The sequence below is a fragment of the Carcharhinus amblyrhynchos genome, chromosome 6 (assembly GCF_965287045.1).
Source record: "Carcharhinus amblyrhynchos chromosome 6, sCarAmb.v2.hapA, whole genome shotgun sequence".
NCBI lineage: Eukaryota > Metazoa > Chordata > Chondrichthyes > Carcharhiniformes > Carcharhinidae > Carcharhinus > Carcharhinus amblyrhynchos.
In genome coordinates, this window is record NC_137329.1 from 55,128,577 (window position 1) to 55,154,351 (window position 25,775).

A 25,775-nucleotide genomic window follows, 5' to 3' on the forward strand; every position below is an offset into this window, starting at 1 on the left:
CCCTCTCCTGGTGGAGCAGTCAAACTGCATACATCAGATTGAGGTGCTGTGCAGAGCAAAACAGGAAAATTAAAGCCACGAGTGCATCTATGTCCCCTCTATAATGTCCACTGGGTGTATGTTCATGTCCAGTGTCCCAGTGTGTACATATGAAATCCTTCCAGTGAGTACATGTTAATGGCCAGTGCTGCAGTGAGTGCATGTTCACTCTAGTGCCCCAGTAAGTACACCATCATGTCCATTGCTCCAGCAAATACATGTTCCTGTTCAGTGCCCCATTGAGTACACATTCATGTTCAGTGTCCCAGTGAGTACACATAGGGGCAGCATGGTGGCACAGTGTTAGCACTGCTGCCTCAAAACACGAGGGATTCGGGTTCAGTTCCGGCCTTGGGTCACTGTCTGTGTGGAGTTTTTACATTCTCCCCATGTCTGCGTGGGTTTCCATCAGGTGCTCCGATTTCCTCCCACAGTCCAAAGATATGCAGATTAGGTTTGTTGGCCATGCTAAAATTGCCCCTTAGTGTCAGAGGAACTAGACAGGTAGATATGTGGGATTACAGGGATAGGGCCTGGGTAGGATTGTGGTCAGTGCAGACTCGATGGGCTGAATGGTCTCCTTACTTTAAAAATAAGGTGTCACAGTGGTTAGCACTGTTGCCTCACAGCACCAGGGACCCACGTTCAATTCCAGCCTCAGGTCAATGTCTGCATGGAGTTTGCACATTCTCCCCATGTCTGCGTGGGTTTCCTCCAGGTGTTCTGATTTCCTCTCACAGATGTGGAGATGCTGGCGTTGGACTGGGGTAAACACAGTAAGAAGTCTCAAAACACTAGGTTAAAGTCCAACAGGTTATTTGGTAGTAAACGCCACTAGCTTTTGGGGTTTGCCCCTTCATCAGGTGAATGGGAGTTCTGATCACAAAAATTGGTGGGATTGTGTTCACTATAGACTCGATGGGCCTTCTGCACTGTCAGGATTCTATGATTCGATGATATTCATGTCCAATGCCCCACTAAGTACACACTCATGTCCAGTGTTCCATTAACATGTGTACATGTTAATGGACAGTGTTCCAATGAGTACGTGTTAGTGCGTAGTTTCCCAGTCAGTGCACACATATGCCCTGTGACCCAGTGCACACATATTAATCACTTTTAAGCTAACAGGATAAAGGAAGAGAGGCTGTCAGGCTTATTATGGCCTTTAATTTTATGTGTCCTAGATTGGAACCTAGTTCAAGCTGTAAACCCATCAGCTCTCAGTCAGTTCCCAAAACATAAACAAAGGCACACCCACATAAAAGTGAGGGATCTCAGTGCTGACTTATGGATACTTTTTATACCCACTGTGGCAGGCACTATCAAATGTGATGTAGGGGACCCAGGCCCAGAATAAAGCTCCTCTCACCACCCAACTACCTGACTTCATCTGAAGGCAAAACTTACCACCTTCTGTTCCAGTGTGACACTGCTGTTCGCAGGTCGGCCACCTTACTGAGCGAGGTTGCCAAATGGAACATATTGCTTGACATCATCAAGAAAACCCTGCATTTATCCCAGCATTTTCCATTACCTCAGGATGTCCCAAGTCACTTAACAGCCAGTGAAGTACAATCAAAGTGGAGTTACTGTTGTAATGTAGGAAATATGACAGACAAGTAGTGCACCGCAAGCTCCCATAAACAGCGATGTGATAATGACAGGTTCATCAGTTTTTAGTTGTGTTGGCTGAGGAATAAATATTGGCCAGGGTAAGTGGGGAAAAATCCCCCTGCCGCGCTTCAAAATACTGCCTTAGGACATTTTATACCCTCATCAGTAGGCAAATGAGGTCTCAGTTTAATGTCCCTTCTGTGTACCACGCTGCCATTAGCACAAAGTAGCTACATTCTGAGATCAATTGCCAGTGCCAAGATCTGGAGTTGAAGCCAACTGAAATAAAGTGGCTAGCTGATATTGCTCAAAGCCTATTTGACAAACACCTCTATCACAGTTGGCACTGCGGTGAAGCAGCTGAGAGCAGAAGCAAATTGTCCTTGAGGTCACGGCCAGCTGAAATGCGACAGAGTGAAAAATTTGATAAGTGCATGAGGTACGTGGAAGGACAGATGAGATAAAGAGATGGAACAGGATTTTTAGAGGTACCATTGAGGACCCCAAAGGAAGTGTTGGTGAACTGTGTAAATAATCGTGGCTTACCTTTTTGCTTTTGCTAGTTTCTTGTATCCTTTGAAGTATACAGATAAATATTTAAACAGTGATTCTCTTCGAATTTACTTTTTTGCTGGTGCGGGAGAGGTGAGCCTTTTTTCCTTCAGAAATTTTCACTGCTCTTAAATGGAAAAACTGATAAACACCCAGGCATTTAAACTTGCAGTGACTTTGAAAAGCACCTTTGCTGTCTGTGAAGTGATGGTACTTCTGTGTCCAGTGATTTTACAGACAAGTTTCTTGTGTTTTATTCCGACTTGCTTTCATTGGCCTAAAATTCATAGAACTTTGTTTGGGGCCGGGGAGGTGGAACTAATCTTTTTCAAATACCTTCTCATCTGCCCAATGTTTCCTGCAGGTGTTCCTCAGCCAACTGGGTGGCATTGTGATCCCCTGACTCTTTCAGCCATTATCCATGCAAGAGCCTTTAGGGAGTCTTTGACTGCCATTAACAGACTTCTCCCCTGGTTTCTGTGGCTGTGGCTCATTTTTCATTCCCTCACCCTGCAATATTAATTTCTCCCACTTTATATGCTTTTTAGTTTTGACAACGAGTCATCTGGACTCGAAATGCCAGCTCTTTTCTCTCATTACAGATGCTGCCAGACCTGCTGAGATTTTCCAGCATTTTCTCTTTTGGTTTCAGATTCCAGCATTCGCAGTAATTTGCTTTTAGCCTTTAGGGCCCGATGGACCCTTCGGGGTGACACACCCATAAACTCACAAACATGTTAGTCTTGTCTCACACTGAGCCAAAAGACTGTGGGTGCAAGCTCCAAATAAGAATGTGGGCACATAATCTAAGCTAATCACTGCAATCCAATTTTGCCTGAGATATTAAACCAAGGCCTATGCAGCTGAATATAAAACACACTTGAAGGAAAGCCATGGAGCTCTCTCTGGTGTTCTAACCTTCAACCAACATCATTAACACATGTGAGGGCAGCACAGTGGTTAGCCCTGCTGACTCACAGTGCCAGGGTTCTGAGTCCAAATCCCAGTTTGGGTCACTGTCTGTGTGGAGTTTGCACATTCCCCCCATCTCTGCATGGGTGTCGTCCAAGTGCTCTGGTTTCCTCCCACAATCCAGAAATATGCTGATTAGGTGGATTGGCCATGCTAAATTGCCCCTTAGTGTCAGGGGGACTAGCTAAGGTAGATGCATGGGGTTATGGGGATAGGGCCTGGGTGAGATTGTGGTTGGTGCAAACTCAATGGGCTGAATGGCCTCCTTCTGCACTGTAGGGTTCCATGATTCTATGTTGTTTGGGCTTATCTAATTACTGTTTTCAGATCTTGTTACGTACAAATTGGCTGCCACAATTCCTACAACAGTGATGATACTTCAGAGGTCCCTTGTTGGCTGTAACGTGCTTTTGGACATCCTGATGTCATAAAAGATGCTATATAAATGTACATTCTTTATTTCGTATCTTTCCATGGTACAGTACTATGCCAGTCAACTTGCGAATGTATCAGTCATTATTCGGTACTGTGGATCCAGTTGTTTTATCAGCTTGAAGTGAACAAATCATTGCAGCGAGCATATTTTGGCATGGGTGATCTCTGAGGGAGGCTGATCCCTTGGAAATATGACGAAATCCTCACTCATAACCAATGCAGCCAACCAAGCAAGCTGCAGGAGTTGTGAAGGTTATTGCATGGAAGTGAAGGAGATATATAATGTTGTAGGAACGAGGGTTGAACACACACATTTGGTTCTGCTCGTGGGCCATGGCTGTCTTGGTAGTCATGATGTGGGTATGCCGGCGTTGGACTGGCGTAAACACAGTAAAAAGTCTGACAACACCAGGTTTTAGTCCAACCTATTTATTTGATAATATACTCACAAGCTTTCGGGGTTAGTCCCTTCGTCAGGTGAATGGAGAGTTCTGGCCTCAGACAGAGCATATAAAGCACAGACAGTTTAGAGATTACTGATTAGAATGCGAATCCTTACACCTAACCTGCTGTTCAAGACCTGAAGTGGCTGATAATGTGAGTGGAAGGAGCACTGATCACAGTTTAAAGAGATGTGTATTGTCTCCAGACAGTACAGTAAGTGAGGTTTTGCAAACCCAGGCAAGTCACGGGGGTTACAGATAGTGCGACATGAACCCAAGATCCCTGTTGAGACCGTCCTCGTGTGCGGAACTTGGCTATCAGTCTCTGCTCAGCGACTCTGCGCTGTCGTGTGTCGTGAAGGCCGCCTTGGAGAATGCTTACCCGAAGGTCAGAGGCTGAATGCCCGTGACCACTGAAGTGTTCGCCAGCAGGAAGGGAACAGTCTTGCCTGGTGACTGTCGAGCGATGTTACTGTTCCCTTCCTGTTGGCGAACACTTCAGTGATCACGGGCATTCAGCCTCTGACCTTCGGGTAAGCATTCTCCAAGGCGGCCTTCACGACACACGACAGCGCAGAGTCGCTGAACAGAGACTGATAGCCAAGTTCCGCACACATGAGGACGGTCTCAACAGGGATCTTGGGTTCATGTCGCACTATCTGTAACCCCCGTGACTTGCCTGGGTTTGCAAAACCTCACTTACTGTACTGTCTGGAGACAATACACATCTCTTTAAACTGTGATCAGTGCTCCTTCCACTCACATTATCAGCCACTTCAGGTCTTGAACAGCAGGTTAGGTGTAAGGATTCGCATTCTAATCAGTAATCTCTAAACTGTCTGTGCTTTATATGCTCTGTCTGAGGCCAGAACTCTCCATTCACCTGACGAAGGGACTAACCCTGAAAGCTTGTGAGTATATTATCAAATAAATAGGTTGGACTAAAACCTGGTGTTGTCAGACTTTTTACTGTGTCTTGGTAGTTGCAGACCTTACAAATTGCCTGCTGTGCGTGATGCATTCCATGAATAACTGGACATTAAACCATCGGTGCTGCAAAAAGAGGGTGTGTGCCACCTTTCATGAAAGTTTTTTTGATAAATTGATAAGCAACTAATCTGATCCTATACTGAGTTGTACACCACAGAAGAATAAATATTTGTCCTGTTTCTTGGACTGCCCGGTCAAAGATATGTTTTCTTCGAGTGATAGAATTTTTTGTAACTCGACATGGTGCTGTATATTGGCGAAGGTCGTAGACACACCATGAGTCAATCTGCAGCACCATTAAGTTTCAGGTTTTTTTTCCAATTAGATGACAAAAAAAACTTGCATATATATTGCACTTTTTACAAGTTCAGGATGTCTTAGTGTGCTTTAAGTATTTTTAAGTTCTAACGCAGAAACGCACCAGCCAATCTTGCACACAGCAAGGTCCCCACAATGAGCAATGAGGTGTGAGTTAATAAGCAGTTTCAGATGTTGGTTGAGGGAGAAGCATTGGCCAAGACATCTTTCTCATCTGAAAGAGAACACTTTCGACAGTTCAGCACTCCCTTAGTACTGCACTGGATAAGTCAACCTAGATTATGCTCTCAAATCTTTGGCAAGCACCGTGAACTTTAATCATGTGACTATAGTTACATCCTCCAGGATTGTTCTGGTGTCTCTAGAAATTCAAGACAATTTGTCAGGACGCTGCAGGGCGGTGGTGGCATAGTGGTATTATCATTGGACTTGTAATCCAGAGACCCAGGTTCAAATCCCGCCACGGCAGATGGCGAAATTTGAATTCAATAAAAATCTGGAATTACAACTCTAATGATGACCATGAAACCCATATCAATTGTTGTTAAAGGAAAAACCATCTAATGCCCATTAAGGGAGGAAATCTGTCATCCGTACCTGGTCTGGCCTACTTGTGACTCCAGGTCTGCAGCAATATGGTTGCCAAACTGCCATTCAGTTTGGGGGCCATTAGGATCAGCAACAACTGCTGGCCTTGCCAGAAAGAATAAAGAAGATAAATCTTGGAGAAAAATCACTAGACATCAAAAAAGTTGATTTTTATTTTCTTGAAACACTATTGTTTATCAGTTATACAAATATTGGAAATGGGCAGTTGAGGCTGCTAACTGACAGTGAAGAAATATCCAATTGTATATTGCAGAGTTGATTCATTTTCTGATTGGTGTAGGAAGCACTCATGAGGATGGACATACCAGCTGACCAATTGTGGATGTGTGGGGTGGGGCAGTTGGAGGTCATGTGATGATTCATCCAGTAATCTGTTCAATCAGAGCTGCCAATCCGTCTTTGAGGCCAGCATTGAGAGTGCCACCACTAGCCAAGGTTGAGTTTTGCTCCCTTTCTCTTCTGGAAACATTGCCTCATTCTGGTGCAAGGTTGACCCTGGACAGTTGAGCATCGGTGGTCTGTTCAGTGTAGGAAGGCGTCACAGTCAAACCCCAATCTTTCCACACTCATGTGGTGCCCAGTCTCATACATGAAGAATAAAGCCTGTTATCTGAGAAAACAAAACATGGCTGACATAGCGGTGGGCACACAAAACCTATTGAACTGAACATTCAGCATGGTCAGTAGCCTCAATGAGGAAAGGAAGAGAAGAGAAAGCATAAATGTTTGCATTTCAAACAGGTTAGATGCCTTTTGTGTAACACCTTTCCAGATTTTAGAATGTGGCTCAGTTGGTAACACTCCTCCACATCAGAAGGTTGAGTTTAAGCTCCACTCATAGAGTTCAGAACCTAGGTTGACATTTCTGTGCAGCACTGGGGGAAGGGCTGACTTTCAATTGAGATCTTTAATTAATTAAAGTCTTGTCTGCCCTCCCAGGTGGTCATGCAATCTCGTGTGTCTGTTTGAAGAAGGGGAGTTCTCCCACTGTCTAGCTCAATATTTATCTCTCAACCAAATCACACATAGCAGTAGTAGACCTTCATCTGCAATCATTTGCAAAGGCATAAAAATGACCACTGATGTAATTAAAAGCCAATTAAATGGACTAAAAACCTGGCTTTACCATTGGCAAACAAATGTTTAAAGAAATGTCCACAGAGTGAGGTCTTTCCTGGAACAGGTTTCTAGCCTGTTGCCAGAGGCTTACAGCTTGAGAGGCACCATCCTGCATCAAGCATGGTTGACCAGGAGTCTGTCGCATTCTTACTGTGCGTTAGAAGGATTTTCCAGGTTGATATTCAATCTGTTTGACTGCATTATGAATGCACCTTCCTTGGCCATCAGGTCCTGGGCTGGAACTCAAACCCGGACTCACAGACAGGGAGGCAACCCACTGTACCACAAGACCTCCTCTGAAACAGATTATCATATTATTGTCCTGTTGCTGTTTGTGGGATCTTGCTGTGCACTATTTGTTACTGCGCTATCTCTATAACAATAGCGACTGCACTTCACAAAAAAATCCTCATTGGTTGTGAAAGGTGCAGTATCAAAGTGTGTTCTTTGTGGTAAAGGGAGTCAGTGCTCACAGGATTAATTCACATTATCTCATAGCACTATGTGTTTAACAACTAGGTCGAACTGCCTTTTAATGGTGAACTACCAGTGACTTCTGAGATGAGATTTTGCTTTCAGAAACCAGCTGAGGACAGTATGTAATTAGTCTCACGGGCAGCAACCAGATTCCAGAGATCGTAACCTCCTGCCTTTTGATTGCCCTCTTTGATATGATGCCTAGTTTATGCTCTGTATCTGTTTTCCCTTATTTTATTGTTACAGCTGAATCCTGATAAACACAGAAGTACTCTGCCAAGAATTGTTACACATGGATCAGGATTATATTTGGACTGAGGCTTGTGTGAACTTTAAATAAAAATAACTAGTCGGTACCACAGGCATTTAGTTCTTCATTCAACAATTGAATTTAACAAAACCACTCAACAAAAACCTATATTTTATACAAGAGGTGACTAGACATCTAAAGAGTGTTGCTGTCTCCAGGATAGAAGTGGCATTCATAGGTCGAGTATATTTAGTCAGCTCAGTATTGAAACCCAGATAATCAGGTACCATGTGAAATAGAGGCTCATGTTTTATACTTGGGTGTTATTTTTAGATCAGGTTTACATAACAGAATTGAATGGGAAGGGGTTTAATCCTGTGCAGTTCAAAGTGGGCATTGATTTGATGCATTGGAAAGCTGGAAAGCCCACTGCAAAAAGCTAGCATGTAATACAAGTTGACACTTAAGTGCAGTGCAGGATGTTGCATGGTCTGAGGTTCCTTCTTCCAGCTAAGATGTTAAACTGAGGCTCCAACATACCTTCTCAGGTGGACACTAAAGGTCCGAATGTATAATCGGAGTGTGCATTTGTGTTGTTGGAGCTGCACTCATTCAAGCAAATGGAGAGTATCCTTTACATTCCTGACTCATGCCTTGTAGATGGTGGAGAGGCTTTAGGCATCTGAACCACATTCCCAATTCCTTTTAGAAAGATACTATTGAATCTATTTCCACCGCTATCAGGCAGTTTTATTCCCAATTGAAACAGCTTACTATGTTAAAAAAATTCTATCTTCTTGCTGTTCTGCCAATTGCCTTAAATCTGTTCCTCTTAGTTACCAACCTTCCTGACAATGGAAATGGTTTATTCTTATTTACTGTATCAAAACCCTTTGAACACAAAGATCCATGTATTATTTTGGACATGATAATGTCACTCACTGCTGTCTTAACACATTTCAACACAGTTATGTCAATCTAACACAAAAGTTTGGCCTGAAACGGACTCCATGAAGGCAGTGGCCCTTCAAAGGTTAATTATTTCAGCCTGCGTTCCTATTGCAAATAATAGAATCATGTTCGTTTTAGAGTTTATGTTTCATAGACGTTGTTAAAATAAACCCAGCCACTGCAAACCAGGCAAGTAGGAGTTCGTTTTCTTTTTCCCAATTATTTTCTAATTATTGTGTATACTTCCAGATTTGTCATTCAGCGCCTGGGTGGTACAGGGAGTTAAAATATTTTCCTGCACAGAAAGAAATTCTGGAATAAGTTGTTTCTGTGCAAGTGGACCACAGTGATTGTACTAATTTATGAGCTAGCCCTGCAGCCTATTTTTAACAATTCGCACAGCACAATGTAGTACTCAGGTTCAGAGACCAGGATCATCCTGAATTCAATCCCATGTTGTGTTCATCAGTCTCTGAGGGGAACACAAAATAAAGGGCTTAATTTTCAATTTCTAGGACTGGGAATCAGATGCCCAGGTCATTTCCAAGCTCTGGCCTGTATTGCTAAGCATTGGCCTATGTTGCTAAGCATTTACCTGTGTTGCTAAGTGTTGGTCTGTGTTGCTAATGCAACACTGTCTTCAGATGCAAATCATCTAATTAGGCTGGAGGCTATCTTGGTCCCCAATTAGTGGCACTCAGTGCTGTCAGGAAGTGGGAACTGACTCCTGGGTACAATCCTCAAAGGCAGCCACGATTGGTCTTGCTGCCACCTTGTAGAATTGAGGAGGCAGGAAAGCAGTGGACCAGCAGGTTCACTGTGCAGAGAAGTGGACAGAGAGTCCATGGCAGCCACTGTGACAAAATAACCCTTTTTGTCCTGAAGTTTTCTCTAGCATTGTTAGCATGATTTGATGGCTCCTTGCAAGGGCGTTGACAATTGTGCCCTCCCAGCCCATTAGCATGCTTCTCAAGGAGCTTAACTGGGCAGTTATTTGGAGGCGAACAGGTTCCTAGCCTTCTCTCACACTTATAGAATCATAGAAGCTGACAGTGCAAAGGAGGCCATTCGACCCATCAAATCTGCACCGACCACAATCCTACCCAGGTCTTATCCCCATGACCCCATGCGTTTACCCAGCTAGTACCCTGAAACTAAGGGGTAATTTAGCATAGCCAATCCACCTAATCTGTACATCTTTGGACTGTGGGAGAAAACTGGAGCACCCGGAGGAAACCCTGCAAGTATAGGGAGAATGTTCAAACTCCACACACACAGTGATTCAAGCCAGGAATAAAACCCAGGTCCCTGACGCTGTGAGGTAGTAGTGCTAACCACTATACCACCATGTTGTCCTTACCCTCACATTGAAAGCAACCACACATACCGGTGGCATTGGGATAATAATATGCCATTCAGGAGTGCTATTTTCAAAGTGCGCAGCACCAACCTTACCCTATATAGGCAAGTGAATACCAAGCTCTAAGTATCTATAATTGTCATCTACAGCCCTTAGACAATTTAGCTGAAGTTCTCACTCATGATCTTAATCTAGTGACTCCAACTACAAAGTGTATGTTGTGCTTCGAGAAGTGGATCAATTTTGGCTGTAAGTCCCCATTCCCTGTGGAGTATTGCTCACATTTGTGCTTCATAAGAACATAAGAACATAAGAAATAGGAGCAGGAGTAGGCCATCTGGCCCTTCGAGCCTGCCCCGCCATTCAATAAGATCATGGCTGATCTGTCGTGGCTCAGTTCCACATTCCTGCCCTCTCCCCATAACCCTTAATCCCCTCTCTTATCAGAAACCCATCAACCCGCGTCTTAAAAATATTTAGCGAGGTAGCCTCCACCACTTCAACGGGCAGAGAATTCCAGAGATTCACCACCCTTTGAGTGAAGAAGTGCTTCCTCAACTCCATTCTAAACCGCCCCCCCTTTATCTTGAGGCTGTGCCCCCTAGTCCTACTGTCCTTTCTGAGCGGGAAGAGTCTTTCCATCTCTATCCTATCCATCCCATTCATCATCTTATATGTCTCAATGAGATCTCCCCTCATTCTTCTAAACTCTAACGAATACAAGCCTAGTTTATTCAGCCTCTCCTCATAGCTCAACCCCCTCAACTCCGGCATCAGCCTAGTAAACCTCCTCTGCACTCCCTCCAAGGCCAAAATATCCTTGCGTAAGTACGGCACCCAAAACTGCACACAGTACTCCAGCTGCAGCCTCACCAATGCCCTATATAGCCGCAGTAAGACCTCCCTACTTTTATATTCAATCCCCCTCGCTATGAAGGCCAGCATCCCATTCGCCTTCCTGACCACCTGCTGCACCTGCAAGCTGGGTTTTTGCGACTCATGCACAAGGACCCCGAGGTCCCTCTGCACCGTCGCCTGCTGCAGTTTTTCTCCACGTAAATAATAATCCTTCCTACCATTATTCCTACCAAAGTGGACCACCTCACACTTGCCAACATTAAATTCCATTTGCCAGTTCCTGGCCCATTCGCCCAGCCTATCTAGATCCTTCTGCAGATTCTCCACACCCTCCGCACAATTTGCCGTTCCCCCAATCTTGGTGTCATCAGCAAATTTCGACACCATACACTCGGTTCCCTCCTCTAGATCATCTATATAAATGGTAAATAGCTGAGGCTCCAGCACCGACCCCTGAGGCACTCCACTAGTCACCAACAGCCAATCTGAATAGCACCCATTGACCCCCACTGTCTGCCTCCTATTTGACAACCAATCCTCTATCCACGCTAACACCCTACCCCCAACTCCATGCCCCCTGACCTTCTGCAATAACCTCTTGTGAGGTACCTTGTCAAACGCCTTCTGAAAATCAAGAAAGACCACATCCACCGGCTCTCCTCTATCCACCGCCCTAGACACATCCTCATAGAACTCCAGTAAATTTGTCAGACCACATCGGTGACTTCAGGCCATCAGCATGACTCAGTTCCAGCAGGACATTAACCATTTTGGATGGTATGAGTAGTGCATATCATAACATTGAACAGAATCACCTCACAAAATTATATTGGGTTTACGAGTTTGAAAAGCAAAACTGAAGTGAGTTTGAGAATGGAAATGTTCTGCATTGAAATAATGCTTCCTTTTTAAAAGCAATAACACATTTTATTGTCATGAAGAAGTCAAGGCAGTGTAGAACTCCAACTGGGTTATTTAGACTACTTCAGAATAAAATGTCTTTCTATTCATTTTGTTCTGTTTGTCCGGTAAATATTGCAAATGTTTGCTGGTTCAATGTGAATATTATATTTGGGGTCAGAACAGTGGGAATTAAGTGTGCTAAATTTAGTTTTTTAGGATGTTAAGTCCACACTCGTCTTTTGGAGTTATTTTGGGTGTGTGAGTTCATTTGCTTCTCAGTACTTAGTCTTTCTCGAAATCCAGGCATGAAGAGGAGGTGAATTGTTTTACAAACCGATATCATCTGAATTTAATGGGACTGCTGGGCCATGGCAGCTTGCATTGACGTATGAGAAACGGGATGAGGAGATTGTTGACGCTGCCTGACCCTTCGCAGCAGTGCACGACAGGAAGTAACTAACATTCACACTGGACTCACAGACTACAGAACAGCGACGGGTGCCAGGAACAGTCAATAGTGAAGTTTGCTTCATTCTGAGGACAGTAATTGCAAGAGGGTAGAATTGGTCACTGGCCTCCTGGTTACCCCTGTCTATTTTAGGAACACTCTGCAAGCCTCATTTCCTCTCTTTGAGAAACTATTTGTTTGGCAGACTTGCACTATCCTAATAACTGTGGATCTCATCTTTTAGCATTCTGGTTTTGTGAATGTGATTTTTCTTTAAATGAGAAGAAAACATTAATTTACTTATTGGTATGTGCAAGTGACACGAGATGTTCACTGTTTCACAATTACCATTCCACACAAGTGCATTCTCTTTACAAAACAATGACCTACATTCCATCAGTATTCCTTTTTTCAAAAAAGATTGAGTACTATATATGTGGCGGCACAGTGGTTAGAACTGCTGCTTCACAGTGTCAGGGACCTGGGTTCTATTCCTGGCTTGGATCACTCTCTGTGTTTGCACATTTTCCCTGTGTCTGTGTGGGGTTTCCTCTGGGTGTTCTGGCTTTCTCCCACATTCTGAAAGACATGCTGGTTAGATGAATTGACCTGAACAGGCAACGGGGAATTTCACAGTAACTTCATTGCAGTGTTAATATAAGCCTTACTTGTGAATAATAAATAAACTTTACTTTTAAACTTTTTAATTCAGGAGTGCAAATTAATTCATTTCCACCTCTCGTGTGAGTCGTTGCAAAGGGTCTTAGCCAAAGGCCACATAGCTGGTGGTGATACCAATGAGTGCTTCAATGGAAAGGATTAAGGGATGGTGAAAAATGTGGCAGACAATGAGTTGTTGTTTTCCCGCACTTTAACAATACTGTAACTGTAATGTTTGAGCATTACATATTTATCCAATATAAAGTTTAATGCTTAGCTCTAATACTTTCCATTCACCTGTTAAAGTAAAGGGGATTCGGGGATGTGGCTGATTTGTCTTCAGTGGGAGGTTGTGACCAAATAACTCTGTGAATTATTAGTGACAGATTCCATGTGGAGATGGGAGAAAGTTTTAAAGTTTAGTGTTACAAGTAGGCTTACATTAACACTCCAATGAAGTTACTGTGAAAATCCTCAAGTCACCACACTCAGGTGCCTGTTTGGGTACACTGAAGGAGAATTTAACATGGCCAGTGCACTTAACCGGCACGTCTTTCAGACCGTAGGAGGAAACTCACACAGACACGGGGAGAACATGCAGACTCCACACAGACAGTGACCCAAGACAGGCATCGAACCTGGTCCCTGGTGCTGTGAGGCACTAGCGCTAACCACTGTACCACAGTACTTCAAGAAGTGTAGGATAGGATGTCATCATATCTTAAATCAATTACATAAAAGAGAGAAAAGGCTGGCTGGCTAGCTTCATTCTGCCTCCAGCAGAACCTGTGACCAGCTATAAGATTCTTCTGTGGAAAAATAACACCAAAAAAATGAAGACTTTGTGCAGTGATTACTGTTGTGTTATTTTGTGGCTTGTTGACCTTATTTTCTCTCTGCAGACAGATCAAATTGGTCTGGAGACACTGTCTACACTAAACATGTCATGGGCTTGCATGTGATGACAGGTCAAACTCAGGCTATTTGTTTTTATTTTCTGGTGTTATTCCTCTAAATGTCTGCTTCTTGTGCTGGAGATCAAGGCTAGAGACAGCATGCATCCAGGACTCAATTTAAACATGCTGCGTTAGAAACCAAAAACTTGCTTTGATTTGGAAATTTATCATATCCTCAGAATGTGCTTTACAGATCAGTAAATACCTGTTCAAATTGCCATCATTGTTTTGTGGGCAACATGGTAGATTAGTAGTGACTGCACCAATATGCCACAGAATAGTAGTTCAATTGCTACCATGGCAGAATGAGAATGTGAATTCAGTTCCAGACAATCTAGAGATTAAAAAGCTGGCAAAAGTGACCATGAAACCAATTGTCATAAAAGCCCAGCTGGTTTATGAATGTTTTAGGGAAGGAAACCTGTTTTCTTTTTGTGGTCTGGCCTGTGCATGACTCCAGTCCCACAGCAATATGGTTAGATCTGAACCTTACTCTACAGTGGCCTAGCAAGCCACTCAGCTGAGTGGGGCAACGAAAAACTCTCTTTCCAGCATTGCATGCATCCTGAGATTGTATAAAAGGCAAGATCTCATGCTCAGTTTTTGGTGTTGGTTGAGGGATAATTGAACTCCTATTGCACCTTTGAATATTTCTTTGGTTGGAATTTAATGCCTTTCCCTTTGTAGCAGGGGGTATTGGGTAGAACCCAGCCACCTTCCCAACTTCACCCCATTAAGTACGCAGCGGGAAAGCTATAATTGAAGTCTTCAAGTGGACAATTAATGGCCACTTATGGGCCTTGTCCCATTCCCTTTGGGTGTTCTACCAGCAGCAGATAGTCGGAGGGATTACTATTTAAAGGGCGAAAAGCTGCAGCATGCTACGGTGCAGAGGGACCTGGGAGTCCTTGTGCACGAATCGCAAAAACCCAGTCTGCAGGTGCAGCAGGTGATCAAGAAGGTGAATGGAATGCTGGCCTTTATAGCGAGGGGGATAGAATATAAAAGCAGGGAGGTTTTGCTGCAACTGTACAGGGCACTGGTGAGGCCGCAGCTGGAGTACTGTGTGCAGTTTTGGTCGCCACACTTGCGCAAAGGATATTTTGGCCTTGGAGGGAGTGCAGAGGAGGTTCACTAGGCTGATACCGGAGAAGAGGGGGTTGGACTATGAAGAGAGACGAAATAGACTGGGTCTGTACTCGTTGGAGTTTAGAAGGATGAGGGGGGATCTTATAGAGACGTATAAGATAATGAAAGGGATGGATAGGGTAGAGGTAGAGAGATTCTTCCCGCTCAGAAAGGACAGCAGGACTAGAGGGCACAGCCTCAAGATAAGTGGGGGGGGGGGGGCAGTTTAGAACAGAGCTGAGGAGGAACTTCTTCACTCAAAGGGTGGTGAATCTCTGGAATTCTCTGCCCATTGAAGTGGTGGAAGCTACCTCACCGAATATATTTAAGTCACGGGTAGATAGGTTTTTGACAGACAAGGGAATTAAGGGTTATGGGGAGAAAGCGGGAAAGTGGAACTGATCCACTTCAGATCAGCCATGATCTTATTGAATGGCGGGGCAGGCTCGAGGGGCTGGATGGCCTACTCCTGCTCCTATTTCTTATGCTCTTATGTTCAGATGTGTGGCTCACCATGCAGGAAACATAAGAAACAAATTGACAGCATGGTCAAAGGGACCAGCATCAGGAAGGGAGTCGGGGCCACTCTCCTCCCTTGCAGCTGACCCACTTCCATCCACCGCCTCTCGCACAACCCCCACTCAGCAATCTGTTACCCTCTAACTGCCCTTTCACGATCGCTCACCTTTATCTGGTATCCAGCAGTAATATTAGCCTCAGGTAAATGTTGTACCAGCAGCAGCACTCATCTTCCCGGTGGCACTGCCATTCAGTAGACCAACCAGCCTCTTATTGGAGTGGCAGCTCTCAATGGGTGGGACTTCTACTGCAGGGACCTTGATCCCTGGAAAGACCTACTGCTATCCAGTTAAATGCCTGATTGGCACTGTATCTCACCAAAAAGAGGCAATATAGGAATCTCGACAGCTTTCAAATTGATGAGTGATACGACTGGCACCTCCATTAAATCCTGCCCATTGACTTTTTTACATCTGTTTCTTTAAGCATGACCATGGTTTAAGCTCTTGTCCACAAATGGCACCTACCACAATGCAGCATTCCCTCAATATTACAGTGCAGTGTCAGCATAGTAGTAATGTTGCTGGGCTAATAATCCAGAGGCCGAGGCAAATGCTCTGAGGATATGGGGTCAAGTTCTACCATGCCAGCTGGTGGAATCTGAAATCAGTCAATAAATCTGAAATTGAAAGCTAAACTCAGAAGTGAGAACCATGAAACTGTCGTTGTCACATAAACCCATTGCTTCACTAATGTCCTTTAATTCAAGGTCAAATAGCGACATCCACAACCCATGAAAGAATAAAGTAAAAAAAGTTTATGTGCTGGACTGTGGACCTTGAACCAACAACTCCTGCTCATAAAATAATAGTACTACCAACTGAACAAAGCTGAAATACAAGTCAACCTGATATCTCAAGGGTTGACCATGTCCCTGAACAGACAGGTTAATGATCGTAGAATCCCTACATTACAGAAGGAGGCCATTTGGAACATCAAGTCTGCATCAACTTTCTTCAAGAGAGCATTTCCCAAGCGCCACCCCCTATGCTGCACTATTCCTTTAACCCTGCGCATTTACCATGGCTAATGCACCAAACCTACACATCTTTTGACTGTGGGACAAAACCACAGCACTCGGAGGTTGTCGCGGTGGCATAGCGGCTAGCACTGCTACCTCACAGTGCCAGGGTCTTGGGTTCAATTCCCGGCTTGGGTCACATTCATGGTGGAGTCTGTATGTTCTCCCTGTGTCTGCATGGGTTTCCTCCAGGTGCTCCAGTTTCCTTCCACAGTCTGAAAGATGTGCTGGTTAAGTGTATTGGCCACACTAGGTTCTCCATTAGTGTACCCGAACAGGCGCCAGAGTGTGGCGATGAGGGGATTTTCACAGTAACTTCATTGCAATGTTAATGTAGGCCTACTTATGATACTGATAAATTAAAAAAGGGAAACCCACTCTGACACATGGAGAGGGGAGAATATGCAATTGTAACACAGTCAGTCACTCAAGGCTGGATTTGAACCCGGCTCCTTGGCAGTGTGAGGCAGCAGTGCTATGTAAAGTAAGATGTCATAGCATATGGTGATTTTTTTCATTAATCCAGCCTCTGTTCCATAGATGTTCGCATTCATTCACTTTGGTGCTGACATGGACATGGTATTATTACAGCACTGTGTAGGATGATATTGACACATTTCTGAGCCATAGCTCTGCCCATAAGCAAGCCACACAAATTCAACTTGCTACATTGAGATAAGGCAAAGCTGCCCTTTCCCATTTCAAAGTCAGCTCTGTCACTAATACTCCCAGAATGACCCCGGGCTCTCCAGGAATTGAAAGTTAATGTCCTGGGAAATGTTGCAAAAGCTACCTGAGGACGAACATTTATAGGAAAAGTTATTGTGCCTTTTTATTTCATTTCCTCTGAACATTCCATGAATTAGTTCTAAAAAATGTTGAAGCTGAGAAACGAAACTGACTGACAGTGAGTCAGTCAACCGAAACAAGGTGTATTCGCTTTCTCAATGATATGGAAAATCGCAATGCTGCGATTACTAATAAGGCACCTCAGTTCAATAAAAAAGCAGTTAGTGGGACGGGGGTGGGGTGTACCTTTGGCATTCAGAAGAGAGGAGTGGGTCTATTCTAGAGAAAAAGAAAATTAAGAATCATAGAATCCCTACAGTGCAGAAGGAGGCTATTTGGCACATTGAGTCTGCACCAACAGCAATCCCATCCCAGGCCCTATCCCCATAACCCCACATATTTACCCTGTTAATCCCACTGACACTAAGGGGCAATTTAACATGGGCAATCAACCTAACCCACACATCTTTGGACTGAGGGAGGAAACCCATGCGGACACGGGAAGAACCTGCAGACTCCACACAGACAGTGACCTAAGACAGGAATCGAACCCCAGTCCCTGGTACTGAGAGGCAGCAGTGCTAACCACTGCTAGAGCTGCAAATGGTACACCTGAGCCAAAGCCCTTAACAGCTGGTATGGATTCCCCTTTTCCTTCAACACCCATCAGCCATCTCCATTCCACCCCACACTACCCACCCCACACTACCCACTCCCCCCCCCCATCCCATGCATGTATTCTCACCTTGATTATTGACTTATTAAGGTCTTTGAAGGTTTTTCAATAAAAATCAGCCCAGAAAGAAAGTGAAACAGTACTGCTAGATAATTAGTCAGTTGCCCTGTAAAAACAATTCCCCTATTATTTTTGGCTAAAGAGTTCCTGAAACTTTGCTCGAGGTTAAGTCCAAATGCAGACGACGCTAGTCACACAGTTCATTTACAGGAAAGAGTACATTGTGATTCATCAGCAAAAAAACATTGAATCATTTTGCTTGTGATGTATGAAGTTGAAGAGCACAGAGTTACTGATGTTCTCCCAACACGTCAGCTCACAGAAGGCGATATCAGTCTGACCATCAACTTTGTGCTGGCTTTAATTTTTCTTTATTATCTCTCAGTTGGAATGTTGAGGCAGAAACCTCAAAGTTGTGACCCTCGGCATTCGGGAAGCGAGGCCTGATCTGAAATCTGCTCGAAACATTTCTGCTCCTCACACTGACAATGCTGGAGGCACTAATCACAGGATTGAGTCAAATTCTCGATGACGTGGGTCAAACACAATGTCGTTTTTCCAAAAGCAGGGAGGGTTGTGGAAAGATGAAACTTGTTCTTATAGGTTCTGAGTTAATAGAGGTCAGATGATTGAATTCTATAAATACACCCAGGTGTACCTGATGAAGGAGCAGCGCTCCAAAAGCTCATGATTCCAAACAAATCTGTTGGATTTTAACCTGGTGTTGTGAGACATCTTACAGTGCTGAGGAGGTGCTGCACAGTCAGAAGTCACAAGACAGTAAATCGAGGCTCCATCTACCCTGCAAGTAGATGTAAATAAAATCAACGGGGTTACTTGAAGAACAGTAGGGCAGTTCACCACGGCGTCCTGACCTATATATAATTACTCAATCAATAACACTAAAAATTATCATCTGGCCGTAATCATTTTTTTGTGGGAGTTTGCTGTAAACAAATTAGCTGCCGCATTTCCTACATTACAGGGCAGCTTCATTTCCTGCATTACAGGGTGGCACAGTTCTTAGCCTGTCTCACAGTGCCAAGGATCCGGGTTCAATTCTGACTTTGGGTAACTATCTGTGTGGAGTTTGCACGCTCTCCTCGTGTCTACGTAGGTTTCCTCCGGCTGCTCCAGTTTCCTCCCACCGTCCAAAGATATGTGAGTTAGGATGATTGGCCATGTTCAACTGACCCTTAGTGTCCCAAGATATGTAGGTTCAGGGTTGGCAGGGTAAGATTTGGTGCAGACTCAATGAGCTGAATGGCCTTGTTCTGCAATGTAAGGATTCTATGATTACAGCATTAAATTCAAAAGGCTGTGAGAGGTGCTATATAAATGCAAGTTATTTCTTTGTGTTTGCAGTGTCCTATTGGAGTACTTATTCTGCTGTTTGTTGTTTGCTAACTCTTGAGTCAACCATATTGCTCTATCAAAATAGGCCTAGTGCAGGAGGCAGGATCGTTCTCCCACAACTGAAGGGAGGGGGGGGGAGCGGTGGTGGGATTTGCATTATTGTTCTCAAAGTTAAAAAGGAAAAACATAAGTGGAAACATATTGAACATTTTAATTCAGCGTCTATTAAATGCTGCCAGATAAGCTTCATTTTAACAACTTTGCTGGGCTAACCTTAAACAGCCTTCAGCTGCTACTGTGACCCATTTTAGCATTTTTATCTCCTGGCGATTAGCTGGGCTCTTGCATAACCATGAGGTCACCACATTATAAGTACACATTTCCAAGACGATGACTGAGTTTTTTCCCTTTCGACACGATTCTAAATTTGGCCAGCTAGTTCTCTCACAAAAATGCAAGGAAAGAAAAAAAATCCCGAAATGTCGTCAATGAATGTTCCCACCCAGACTGGGGCGGGCGATTGGGACAGGGAACTGGCTGGAGTCCCAGAACACTTATACTGAGGCAGAGCTGGAAAGGCTTTTTTTTAAAAAAAGAAAAAAACCTTGACAAGGAACAAATTTATAAGGAAGTGGAGGGAAACTATGCTGGAATGCTGGCTGCGTTCACAGCTAACTTCTGGATCTTGCTTTCCGGGAGAAGGGGAGGGAAATGATGATGAGGATGATGTCTGTGCTGGTTGCAAAACATGAAAAGCAGAAAAGAGCACATTTCCTTCTGAGGGCAAAATGTGTTTTAAGTGGAGGTGACGAAATGCTGATAAAATGTGTGAGTTAGTCTGGAAAGGAAATGTGTTTAGTAGTGGTCAAATTGTAAATGGCACTCCTGGGGTTTCTGTGGGAATGGGGGAGGGGGTAAATCAAGGAAAACTATTGCTTTGCAAACTGTATTTTGAAGCCAAGCTTATCCTAAAAATGCAACCATCTTAACACCACCTGGGTGTTGTTTCCTACACTGACGTACAACTTCAGGTGGTCAATGAAAGAGGAGCTTTAAATAGACACTTGTTCTATTTATAGGCTGTTTTTCAGTCTTCTTCCCTGCCCTCACTAATCCCTACCTCCATGACCCTCGCCCTGAAGTCATTAAATCCTCACTAATGCAGTCCGATTCCTTTACTCACTCCACAGTATTCACATGAGAACTCCTGGCAGGCAGGGTCAGCAGGCAATTCGACTGCTGGGGCATCACGGTTGAGCCTGAGCAAGCCCCAGTGCACACCTGCAAACTTCTAGCTAACTAAGTACGGACTCCTCTTAGTCCAAATGAATGCTAATCCTAACATTCCCACCATTATCACACCGTGCAACTGGATACCACAGGAGAAGTTAGGCATTGAGCCTTTGGTCTTACTGGTCTTGGAGCCTCAGCTTCACACCCAGAGTTGAATGTCTGGTTTGCTGTTCCCAATAGTTATTGAAATTTGACACACTGATCAGAGTCTCCTACCTCCGTACAGAAAACAGACAGTGAATTTTCCTGAATTGCCTCATCAATCCAGTGACTTGTTTTCTTGCCATTCCTGCAGGGCTCCATTGGAATCGGTGAGCAAAAAGTTGGCTGTTCATACTTTAACTTCTGAGCTCCCATAACTGGCTCCATTTATGCATCAGGTCAAAGTAAGACTATGAAACATAATTAAAATAAACACACACACAAATAAAATAAATACTCTAAGTGACTGACATGTAACTTCAAATCACCAGAGTGTATCATCCAACAATCCAGAATCTTACACCACAGGCCATTCAGTCCATCATACTTGGGTCAGCTCTTTGAAAAAACTTTCCAAGTAGTCCTACTTTCCCGTTATCTACTCAGCTCCGCATTTAGTTTTCCTTTGCAACTATACATCCAATTCTCTTTTGAAAACTGCTATTGAATCAGCTTCCACCATCCTTCACGCAGTGCATTCCAGATGCTCACTCATTAAAAAATATCCTTCTGAACTCCCCTCTTGTTCTTTTGCCAATTGTCTATTTTGGGGGAGTCAGTTTGAACAAGGGGAATTAATGGTGAGATTCGCTGCAGATTCTTTCAAAGGTAATCATTTTTCAGGAGACTCTTTGGTGGTACTGAGTGTGCAGCCTGGGATATTCCTTTCCATGAAATTAGATGGAAACAAATACAATTTAACTCATCCTGTAGCAGCCAAGTTAACAATTGTACTGTCTGTTCTGAAAGAAGAACAAGGCAAAAGCTGCAAATCACTATTAGTCACATGGCGATTAGAGCTCTCTCTGTTGATACAAATACATTTCAATAAAGTGACTGTATAATTTTGGGGGTCTGGATGAAAACTTCCCAGTAGTTTAGAGATAGTATAACTGAAGCCAAAATGTGTCCATTGTGCAGGATTTCTGGGCAGCCCAACTGAAATGATAGTGTTAAGAAATTTGAGAATCACTGCCTACCCTCGTCGCTAATATATATGAGGTTGGTGGAGGTTCCCTATCCTGGGTAATCCAGAAGGGTGCTTACCGACACAATGGGTGTCCACGAAAAGATACATGTCTTTACACAGTTTTTAACGGGCTTATCAGCTACCTTTACACTTGGTTGTCACTTTCGTTCAGGGCTGCAGGCCAAGCAGGTCTGAAGCGGCAAGTAGGTTTCATTCCCTTTGACCAGGTGGCTGGCATGTCTGGGTTTTCTGAATACAGTATACATTGGCTGCTTGATGGATTCCAGGCCTGGCAGCTAACTCGGCAGTGCATATGAGTAGGCAGAAGTCAGAACGTGTACCGACTGGGACTCCCGAACAAACACTTGTGCAAGTTTCTCCGGGATACACCCAGCGGCCCTGGCATCGACTGTGCGCTAGATCCCACATGAGTTGGGGACTTAACCAATGGGAAAAATGGGAAATGAGGTGAATGGTCAAAAGATATGGAGAGCCATTGGAACCTCATTTACCCTTTCCTGTGTTGACAACAGCGACCTCACTTAAAAAGTTGAATCACCTTCCTGAGATGGTGAAAGAAGTCATATCAATGCAATGAATGTCTTCCTTCCTATCTTACTTCCTCCTGCCCGCTAATTATAGAATATTATAAACTCCTTCTCTATCCAGGGGCTTATAATTCTGATGGAAATAGTTTGTTTGCACGCACGAGATATCTGAAACGAATATTACACTGTGTAGCACACAAGAAACAATACTTTTTCACTGTATCCCAATACATGTGACAAAAATGTGACAGACTATAACACGGCGCTTTCAGATTGGGACTTGCAATGTGTCTAAAATGCTCTTCTTCCCCCTCCCCAGCAAAGAAGGTGGGGGCAGGTGGTCCTGCATCTAAAACTGAACTAATCAATGGCAGCGGAGCCTAGATTTAAAGGGCAGCTTCACTGCACACACACACTGCAGTGCAAGAAAGAGTGCCCCAGACCTGCTCTATAAACTCCACACCAGCACAAAGGGTTAAAGGTCATTGAAGTGAAACTGCTCCTCTTTTGTACGGGCGGGGGGCACCGCCTCGCACCACTTGAAGCGTTAAAGTGTTTAACAAGTGTCCTTCTGCTGTGTGTCCCATTCATTCCTGGGACACAATGCATAATGGCCCACATTTAACAGCAGTCCGCATGTGTTGCACTGCCCGCCTGCCTTATGCTGCACATCATCCCGCTGTTTCCCCGAAAGGTTAGTCACTGCAGCTTGTAGTAAACAAGATTTTTTTTAAATTAAAAACTCATTATTTAGCAATGGAAAATTTTGCAAATTGCTGAAAGGAAAAGAGCGATTATCTGACTGCCAAATATGCTGAAAAGTTGAATTGAAAGAAGAAGGGGGATTGGCACTGAACACCCCAACAGGAAATCTTAACTGGAGTCTCTCAGAAACTGCACCTTTTCCTTCCGACCGCATGTAGCGCCCCCCGCCCCCCAAGAAAAGAAAGGCAAAAGCAAAATGAGATTCTTTTTGGAAAACACATTGCCTGCCGCTTTGAGACTGAAAGGTAGCCGCATATTTACGCGGTGAGTCAGGAATGCGGAGCTCCACACGCCTCACCCATGAGTTGGAAAGGCTCTCAGATCTCAGTGTTGCATTGTAGCCTGCTGCAGCACAGCTGGCAGTCTGTACACTCACAAAGGAGGAGGGCAGCACAGTACACACAGGGGAGAGAGAGACACACAGGGGAGAGAGAGACACACACAGGACAGAGATATATAAACACACAGGGGAGTGAGACACACACACACACAGGACAGAGACATATAAACACACAGGGGAGTGAGACACACACACACAGGACAGAGACATATAAACACACAGGGGAGTGAGACACACACACACACACACAGGACAGAGACATATAAACACACAGGGGAGAGAGACACACACATAAATCCACAGAAGAGAGGCACACACAGAGATATAATCAAACAGGAGAGATAGATACATACTACAGAGAGATATACACACACAGGCACTGAGACTCCTGCAATAACGGACTAGATTTCGGTCTCCGTTCCAGCGGACTGGATTTGCCTTTATTAATTCGATACTATAAACCTGATCGCTGGTTTTGAAGATGTACGAAACGGAAATGAAATTGAAGATCAGAGTGAGACGGATAAAAGAGGGAAGGGAGATCCGAGGTGTGTATTTAAAGCGCGTATTTGTGTACTCTAAAGAGCAGACCAACTTTTCAGCTGAAGTTGCAATGCAGAAACGAGAGCCGGTTATATAGTGCAGCGTGTGTATATTTGTTTGCACCATATGGTAGCTTTATGAGTCGCTGCTGTTGGAACCTGTGTGTGATATCGGTTGTAGAAACTGGCGTTGATGGGAGTCGGGAGATTTTTTTGTCTGAAGTAGAGAGAGTGTTAAGGTGCGGGCTTCAGCGGTCAGCAGGATGGTGCTGGGAGGGCCAGCCGAAGGTGGCCAGGAGCCCTGTGCAACTGACCTTACAGTACAAGTCAACAGGACCCGGAGCCCCTTGTTCTCAAGCATTTACTTTCTAAAGACATTCTTATTCATGGTGGTGGGAATGACCAGTTGGATGGCGACAGCGAGTGGAGGGTTAATAAAGAAGTAAGAAATGTTTAAACCAAGAATCCAGCTCATCAGTTAACGTGATCCTGCCCATAATGTACAGTGTGACAGCTGAGGGAGAATGCTTTGTGAATTATGTAATGACTGTGCACACCCTGCAGAGGACACTCGGTGCTTTATGACTAATACCGTGTAAAAGCAATAATGATCACACATCCTCTTTGTACTTTATTGCTGATGGGAACAAAGGGCAGATTTTTTGTTTCTGATTGTGTAAATCTGAAATACCCCACACGCAGTGTAGGTTTGCACAGGTCTTGTGGTACTTGCATCTGCCTCTGTCTAGGGCATATTTTGGTACACCACAGATCCACTGATGTCATGTTTCAGGAATGATATTAGCATCCCAAAGCCTGGGCTATCTAATCGAGCCAAAACCCTCTCCAGATGAAATGATTTATTGGAACAGTTCCATGGCAACGCATCTCCTGGACTGATGTCAAAGATCTGGACAAGTGTTGGGATGTTAAGGGGTGGAGGGCAGGGTTTGGAAGATCTACGACTGGGGAGCTTTGTCTGATGGAACATAACAAGTGGTTGAGCTGTCGAGTGAGCGATTGAGAGAGGTAAAGAAGCACACTGTTCTCCTGAGAGTGACAGACATAGATGGGGCCTACTGCAGCATGATGTCATCCATCTGGCTCACAGCAGCCAGGAGGCTTTGAACCAGCTAAAACCAAGTGCTATTGTTGAGGACCCCCCACCCCTCCCCCAGCAGCAGTATGCAAGCTTGTGAGGCAAGTCTTGTATTATTTAACACAAAGTGATACTTGATTTAGGTTAGCGACTCATCAAACCATTGGAACGTCTCATAACACTGCTCACTTTTGGAGTGGTGGTGAGTTTTAAATAGCCAGTCCGCACAGCTATTCCAAAAGCACTCCACAGTGAAATGAATGCCATTTCTTCTGGATATTATAAAAATTGTAGAATCATGGTTTCATTCTGCACAGTAGGAGGGCACTCGCTCCATCAGAGTGGTGCTGACTGAAAGAGCTACTAATTTGTCCCACTTCTTCCCTTTCTTCCCCTGAGCTCCGCGAATGCTGCCTTTTCCAGTATTAATCCAATTCATTTTGGAAGTTAT

General features: G+C 44.2%; 1 protein-coding gene across 4 annotated transcripts in view; it reads left to right on the forward strand.

Moving 5' to 3' along the window:
• The window catches only part of LOC145343934 (dual specificity protein phosphatase 8-like), a 202,374-nt gene that overhangs the window by 156,962 nt on the left and 19,637 nt on the right, over positions 1-25,775 (forward strand). Inside the window, exon 1 of one of the 4 annotated variants that reach the window (XM_080190480.1) lies at positions 23,583-24,231. The exons of the other annotated variants lie outside the window; for them this stretch is intronic. Coding sequence (XP_080046606.1) covers positions 24,165-24,231 — 67 coding nt within the window. The 5' untranslated portion in view covers positions 23,583-24,164. Of the gene's footprint in view, positions 1-23,582; positions 24,232-25,775 lie in introns of those variants that run through there. 4 annotated transcript variants of the gene reach the window in all.